Consider the following 7,941-nt stretch of genomic DNA (forward strand, 5'->3'; position numbering starts at 1 on the left):
AAAACACATATCAAATAACATAACACACATGATCATAAACTCATATACTGCATACTACGCCAGGCCGTAGCCCATAACACTTAACACATAAATCCTGTCTGAGCCACGAAGGCATCAAACAAACTAACAACTACATCGGACCAAAGTCCGGAAACTACTGCTACTAAACGGGCCGACATTGTGGCCTTAGACCCGTTCCTACTGGAAGGAAACTCACCTCACACTGCTGATGTCCCACAGACACAATCCCACACTGCTGATGTCCCACAAACTCCACCCCAGCTGTTGGCTGACAGATTCCCGAACTGTCAACATCAAATAACACCCAATTAATAATTGGGTTCTAACACATAACTAAAAATACATGCTTTGGATAATTACTACATTACCCTTAGCTTGGCTTACCCAAGCCCAAGGCCCAATCCATAGGCCCAAAGTCAACTAGGGATCAAAGTCCAACATATGGCCCAATTGATCAATCCAGTCCAATATGTATCATTTTAGGGCCCAATATCATACAACCATCTAGGCCCCAACTATGGCCCATCTATGGCCCAATTTTCCAAATTGGGCCCAATCCTTCATATGGGCCTTACCCTAAAGCCCAACTAATTACTCTAGTCCATTTGATTATTCTCGGATGGCCCAATACAAAGCCCAAGTGAAATTAGGGTTTCACATTAAATGATAACTAGGGTTAAGTGTTTCTTACTTAACCCACTAGGGACTTAATCCGTTAAGGACTTAATCCATTAAGTTCATTATTGCTTAGATTAATTTCTGCCAATGATTATTATTTAATATTTCACTTATTAGATATTTCTCGTGTGTCCTGATAAATTCCCAAATATTAATATTTTCTCAATTAGCTCATTAAGGACTTAGCCCATTAAGTTCTTTACTCTACTAGATAAATGGCATGGAATAGTTTGGCTTAATTCACAAACCAATCCCAATGGCCCAAAAGTGGGTCCAATAGGTCTAAGGCCCAATACTTATAATTAGGGTTTTCTAAACCCTAATTAGGGTTCCTCATCCAAACGTGGCCCAATAGGCCCAAAACAATCTTTAAGCCCATTAGGGTTTTCTAGCGGGGCACCACCCACTACCACCTCGGGTAGTGGTGGTCTATGGCGGCGGCTACCACCTTACGGTGGTGGTTTAGTTCATTTTCATTATTGCAAATTCAAATTACATTTTACAAGGCTAAATCTCAATAACCACACACACGCCCACACTAAACTAATCTAAATATACACACACACAGCCACACCATGGTGGCCGGCGGTGGCTCGCGGCGGCAGCCACCACCTCACGGTGGTGGTGGTTATGATCTTGGACCAACGCAACACCAAAAGCACTTCAATCATCAATCTAAACGCACCCGAAAGCCCACTACCGCCGGAGATGGTAGCTAAAGGCGGCGGAATGGCGGCATAAGGCAGTGGTGATGAGTTTTCTTCATTTTTTCCTGCCCAAGAATATCAATACAATATTAAATCATGAACTAGGCATGCACACACACTAAATCACGCACACAACCACCCTCCCACAGTGGCTGGTGGTGGCAAAAGAGTAGAAAATGGTGGCAACCACAACCTTGTGGTGGTGGTAGCGGGGGTTTTTGGCTAACTGTTTCGCAAACAACCATCGAATACTGAGAACGACCTGCATACACAATTATACTCATATTCAGCCACCTCTCGGCTGGCTATCGTCGTCGGAAAAAGGCAAGAACGGTGGCTAAAAGGTCACCGGCGCAGCAGGGACGCGTCTGACACCTCACACACATAAAAGGAACGGAGGAGAGGATATAGAAGGGCGGCAGAGGGTCATACCAGGAGTTCCTCGGTAGTTCGCGGCCCAAGCATGCGAACACAGTGCTTCCATCGATCCACGGCGATCCTCTGTTGCCTGCAACGTCTCCAGCAGCAGCGTCGCAGCGGCTCTCATCGGGGGGCTAAGATGTTGCGGTGGCCGAACTCAACCAAGCAGGTAACGACGAGCACTTCTTCATCAATGGTGGCTGAAGGAAAATCGCATGGTGATGGCGGCTGGAATAAAGAAATGGTCTCTTAGGTTTAGGGTTGAAGGAAATGACGTGGGGAATGGATACGGGTATATCTCGTATCTCAATTCAAACATGTGATAGGATTATTCAACTTCAGCCCCTACAACCTTATTTGTTTACCTTTTAAACCCTGACTTTCAAAACTCTTTACAATGAAGTCCAAAATTACCATTTAACCCTTGCTTCTCATAATCTATCCATCTTAGGTCTCGATAATTTACCACGTGGTCCTTACCTTCATAAATACTTATAAGACTAATCCGAGACTGACAATTTTAATCTCCGACTTCTATAATTCTTCACAATTTAGTCTAGGACTTATATTTATTAATTTATTTAAATAAACAGGGCATTACAACTATATACAACCTAAATGGATTAAAAATAAAAGATTAGATTACCTCACCCCAAGCTTAAAATTAAGCATTGTCCTCAATGCTTAGGATGAGAGTAAGGAAGGATCATACCGGGATCAAGATGGAGAAGGCCCGCGAGGATGGTATGGAAGCAACACATGGATCGCATAATGATGCTTGGATGGAGTTCTTGGCCGCCTAAATACACATGGATGAAAGGTTGGTCGCGCAAAGGACGCACATGAAATGGCTCGGAATTTTCTTATGAAATGACATATTTGCGCGGGTACCCTCGCAAACTTTACGCGGGTGGGGGGCAGTCGCGCGCACATGTCAGAATACATCCCATGTTGGGGTAATTTGGAACTCGGAATCTGCGCGACTGGGGGCCGGTCGCGCAACGGCTGCGTGGGCACCCACGCGCAGCAATCAGAAAGCACCCCATGTTGGTGTAATTTGGAACTCGCACGAAAGTCAAATTTTTGGAATTTTTCAAACTTCACCAAAATCACTGGAAGACTTATATATGCTTATTTTTAGGCCAACTTCAAGTGTAGAAACACCCAAAACTTCAAACGGACATTATTTATTTACATTGAATTTATTTAACATCTTTGCCAAGACATAGTCCCGCTTCCATCAACTTTCGTAATTTGGGATTTCCAATGTTATGTTGTCGAATTCTCCCATATCAAAGCCTTCATAAAATGGTTTCAAGCGGTGCCCATTCACTTTGAATATTTGATTTGTTTCTAAACTCTTAATTTCAACCGCACCATGATCAAACACTTTTATGACAATAAAAGGTCCGTGCCATCGAGATCGCAACTTTCCCAGGAATAACTTTAAGCGTGAATGATAAAGACGAACTTTTTGACCCGGAATAAAGTGTTTTTGGGTTATATGCTTGTCATGAAATGCCTTTTTCTTCTCTTTGCACCTTTTGAACCTTTTAATTATCTTCTTCTTGACCACTTCCATCATTGGAGGATCCAATCTTCTTTGAGGTTCCCTCTTAGGATTACAATCATCTTCCATGATTATCTTGTCTGTGCATACATTAGGGCTTATCCTGTTTATTGGCTCAATCACATCAACCCGATACAATGGAGAAATGTTACTAGGGTACCTCATTCCTTCAAAGATGTTGAAGTGAATGGTTTCTCCATCAAACTCCATAGTTATCTTTCCTTTATGGACATCAATGATTGTGTGAGTGGTATGCATGAAAGGTCTTCCAAGGAGGATCATAGATGATTTGGAAGGAGTCTTCTCTTCAAGATCAATGACATAAAAATCCACCGGAAAAACAAGTTGATTAACTTGTACTAACACATCCTCCAACACTCCTCTTGGAGACACACTTGAATTGTCTGCTAATTGAATGATTACTCCAGTTTCTTCCAAAGGTCCAACATTGAGAGATTGAAAAACCGAATATGGCATCACATTGATCGAGGCTCCAAGATCTAACATAGCACTTTCGACATGTAAATCACCAATGGTACAAGGGATAGCAAATATTCCCGGATCCTTGCATTTGGGAGGTAACTTCTTTTGGATAATCGCAGACACATTTGCATTGACTTGAATCTTTTCATTTGCCTTGAATTTTCTCTTCTTGGTGCATAAATCCTTGAGGAATTTTGCATAACTTGGAATTTGCTTAATAGCATTCAGTAGTGGAATGTTGATTTGGACCTTGCGAAAAGTTTCAAATAATTCATTTTCTACCTCTATCTTCTTGGAAAAGGCTAACCGGGAAGGGAAAGGAGGTGGTATGACCAATGGTTTGATGGGTTTGTTGGAAGAGTCGGGTTGATCAACGTTTGGCACAACCGGTTCCTTTGGGGGAGCTACAACTTTTGGAGGTTCCACGATGATCACTTCATCTTCTTCTTCTCTTGAAACTCTTTTAGGTTGACTTTCTCCAAGTGTTTTCCCACTTCGCAAGGTGATGGCATTCACATTGGGGTTCTTCTCGGTTTGTGATGGAAGTTTACCCCTTTGTTCTATCTTGTTGAGAGCGGTTGCCAAGTCTCCAATTTGTGCTTGAATGTTGGAGAAAGTATTCTTGGTTTCTTGTTGAAATTGGGTTTGACTTTGAGCAAGAGAAGTAACAAGTTCTTGAAGGCTCATTTGATGGTTACCACTTGATTGACCTTGTTGCGGAGGGTGTTGGTAATTTGGAGGGTTATAAGAATTTTGTGGATATGGAGGTTTTTGGGATTGGTATTGTGGATGTTGGGGTCTCATCAAAAGATTTGGTGGATTTTGCTTTGGTGGATAAGGGTTGTTTTGGGTATTCCTCCAATTTGGGTTGAAGTTATTTTGAAATCCCATGGGTCGTGGTTGACTTTGATATCCGCTCATTGCATTCACATCTTCCGGTTCACTTCCAAGTGTGGGACACTTATCCGTATAATGACCCGTCATTGCACAAATACCACATACCATCAATTGTTGACCACTTCCCACCACCATTTGACTTAACACATTAGTCAAATCCAAGAGCTTTGATTCCAAATGTTGAGTGTTGCTAACTTCACCAACCACTTGTGTAGAATTTCTCTTCATGTCATTTCGAGTCCCAAAATTCCTTTGATTTTGAGAAATGGTACCAAAAAGTAATCGGATCTCGTGAGGGGTTTTGTTGAAGATGTCACCACCACTTGAAGCATCAATCATCCTCCGATCTTGTTCATTCATACCCTCATAAAATTGTTGAAGAAGTAGTTGTTCGGGTATATTGTGTTGAGGACAACTTGTACACAAATTATTGAAGCGCTCCCAAAAATCATGAAATGTTTCATTTTTCCCTTGACGAATCCCCAAAATGTCACTTCGTTGGCTTGATATCCGGGAAGTGGGATAGAATTTGCTATTGAAGGCCTTGAGTAACTCTTCCCATGTATGAATAGATCCCGATGGTATGTTGAATAACCACTCTCTAGCTTTGTCTTCCAAGGTGAGCGGGAATGCGGTTAACTTGAAATCATCCAATGTCACATTGTCGGGCAACATGCTAACACATATCATATGAAAGGACTTCAAATGCTTTTGAGGATCTTCTCTATCCAACCCATGGAACTTGGTATGTTGATGGATGAAACTTGACTTCAATTCAATCCCTCGACGGTTTGCGGGATAAACAATAGCAAGAGGTGTATGAGTAACATCCGTTTCCATCATTTGTCTAAGTGTCAACTCTTGAGGAGGATTGGGTGCCATATAACTAATATTTTGAAGTTTTTATAATTTTTAAATGAAAAATTAAAATTTTAAAATATTTTTTTATGTTTTAAAATTATAAACTAAAATTATGTGTTATTTTGTAGGATCTTAGGATCCCTATCCCAATCTTGTAAACTCAAAAATGATCCTATATAGATCCTGATTTTGACAATATTTGTTTCAACTATAACAATAAAAGATTTATCTTTTTTGGTTAATTACTTCAAGTGGTAACATAGTTTGTTAATTATTACCTCTGACCAACATTAATTTTTTATATACATTTGATCTTGAACTTGTTTCATATGTTTAAAAAATAATAATATTACTCATAATTATAAGTAATATTTTCTCTTTTTTGAATATATCGAATAAATTCAATTGTTATATATATATATATATATATATATATATATATATATATATATATATATATATATATATATATATATATATATATATATATATATATATATATATATATATATATATAGAGGTTAAATATGAATAAAAAATAAAATATGTAACCATGTTTACAATTTGTAAATGTACAAAACCACCACAGTGACATGGGATGTAAAAAGAATTATATACCTAGAAAATAAGAAAAATTACACTTCAGCAAACGATCATACCTTCTCCAAGTGGCATATTACATAGATGTTGATCAAATTAATAAAATTTTGAATTAATTGACGAGTACTTATCTCTCGAAGATATCGGAAAAATATTAAGCCAAATTCAACGACTGAAAATTTTATAAGCGTTGAGAGAATTGTGGGAAGCCACATAATGTTCTAATAATGCATTCATAATTTCATAGTTTTATGGTGGTGCCCATTGGAAATATCAAGTACCGAAAGCGCAAATTCATGAATTATTTTTTACGAATCACATGGTCATCATTTGATACATTGTGATACGATTAATAAAACTCTTATCTTGATATATAAATCTAGCATTTCTATTCATTCTTATAACTCTGAAATTAAAGATTACAATTCTCATCGATTGTTATATCTAAGAATGCTAGTTTATATTAGATTCTTTTTTTAACCGATCAAATAATAAATTTCAAAACTAAACAAAGATATAAAAGAATCAACTAAATTGTTCTATTAAAATATGATACTATAATTTATAATTTTTATAACATAATCCTTATAATCATACTATATAACTTGATTATATGTCAAAATCCGATAAAGAAAAACTAAAAATGGTATTTTGACTACATAAATTTGTCCTGATGTTGTTTGGACTTTTGAGACATCCAAAACTTTATTAGATTTGATACGAATATATGATTTTATATTACATAACTCATTCACTACATTGAAACAAGATAAAAATATATAAAATTATAGCATTACCCAAATATATTTTGATCCATATATAAGTTATTTTATTATAGATAAACATCTTTTAACCTAATTTTGATTTGTCCATGTTACCATATCTAACGGAAACTAACGGAATCGACTATAAAATCTTTCAATAAAGCTAAGTTTTAAAGAGTAGGCAAGTCGGCGACTATAAGTTGGAAAATGTCAGAAATGGTCAAACGTAAATTTTCTTATTTTGCGAGTGTGAACAGAGAAATAAAGATAGAAATTATAAGCACCGACATGGCTTTGCAAACCAACCCTTTTGTTTGTTTCCCAAAAACCTGCACTTTGAATCTTTTCTGGAAGAGAAAAAGAAAGGACAAGAAAGAAAATAAATAAAAGTAGAGTTAACAATTTGGTTGTGATATTGTGTTGAAAAGAAATAAAAAGCTGATAAAGTTAGGAAAAGGTAAATAATTTCATACTTTTGTCTTAGAAATATCTATGATTGTAAAATAAAAAACGTATAATTGTACCTCGGTCGACATTGGATATCTTCTAAGACGCTGATGGAAATATTGTGTATGTTGTATTTGTATTATACATGAAAGTATTTAGCCACTTAATCATTAAATATCATAGATATTATCATAATTAAACGTAAAATTCATTTATTATGTAGATTATTAATGTATTTTACATTTAGTTATGATAATATTTTTTTATAATAAATGAATTTAACATTTAATAATGGTAATATTTTATAATATTTAATGTTTATTATATGTGTATTAAGGTACATATTAGAAAATCCCGAATAAATAAATAATAATGGATAAATTAAATTATTACCGATTAAAATAAATAAATAAAAGAATTAGTTATTATACCTATGGTTCTAAAAAGCGCATGACGCGAGACAAGGTGTAGCTGTTACGAAAATGTTCAATGC

At 36.6% G+C, this 7,941-nt stretch overlaps 1 protein-coding gene across 1 annotated transcript; it reads right to left on the bottom strand.

Annotated features, from left to right (window-relative positions):
• Positions 1-3,066: 3,066 nt before the first annotated feature.
• On the bottom strand, positions 3,067-5,136 carry LOC145035991 (uncharacterized). Its single transcript, XM_078984483.1, has one exon. It carries the CDS (start codon positions 5,134-5,136, stop codon positions 3,067-3,069), a length of 2,070 nt encoding a protein of 689 aa, XP_078840609.1.
• Between the last annotated feature and the right edge of the window lie 2,805 nt (positions 5,137-7,941).

Source organism: Lactuca saligna, chromosome 3 (genome assembly GCF_052625555.1).
Source record: "Lactuca saligna cultivar CGN05327 chromosome 3, ASM5262555v1, whole genome shotgun sequence".
In the NCBI taxonomy this organism is placed as follows: Eukaryota; Viridiplantae; Streptophyta; class Magnoliopsida; order Asterales; family Asteraceae; genus Lactuca; species Lactuca saligna.

What these genes read in the sequence shown, in the direction of transcription:
- LOC145035991 (XM_078984483.1), bottom strand. Translation starts at nt 5,136, where the DNA reads ATGAATGAACAAGATCGGAGGATGATTGATGCTTCAAGTGGTGGTGAC.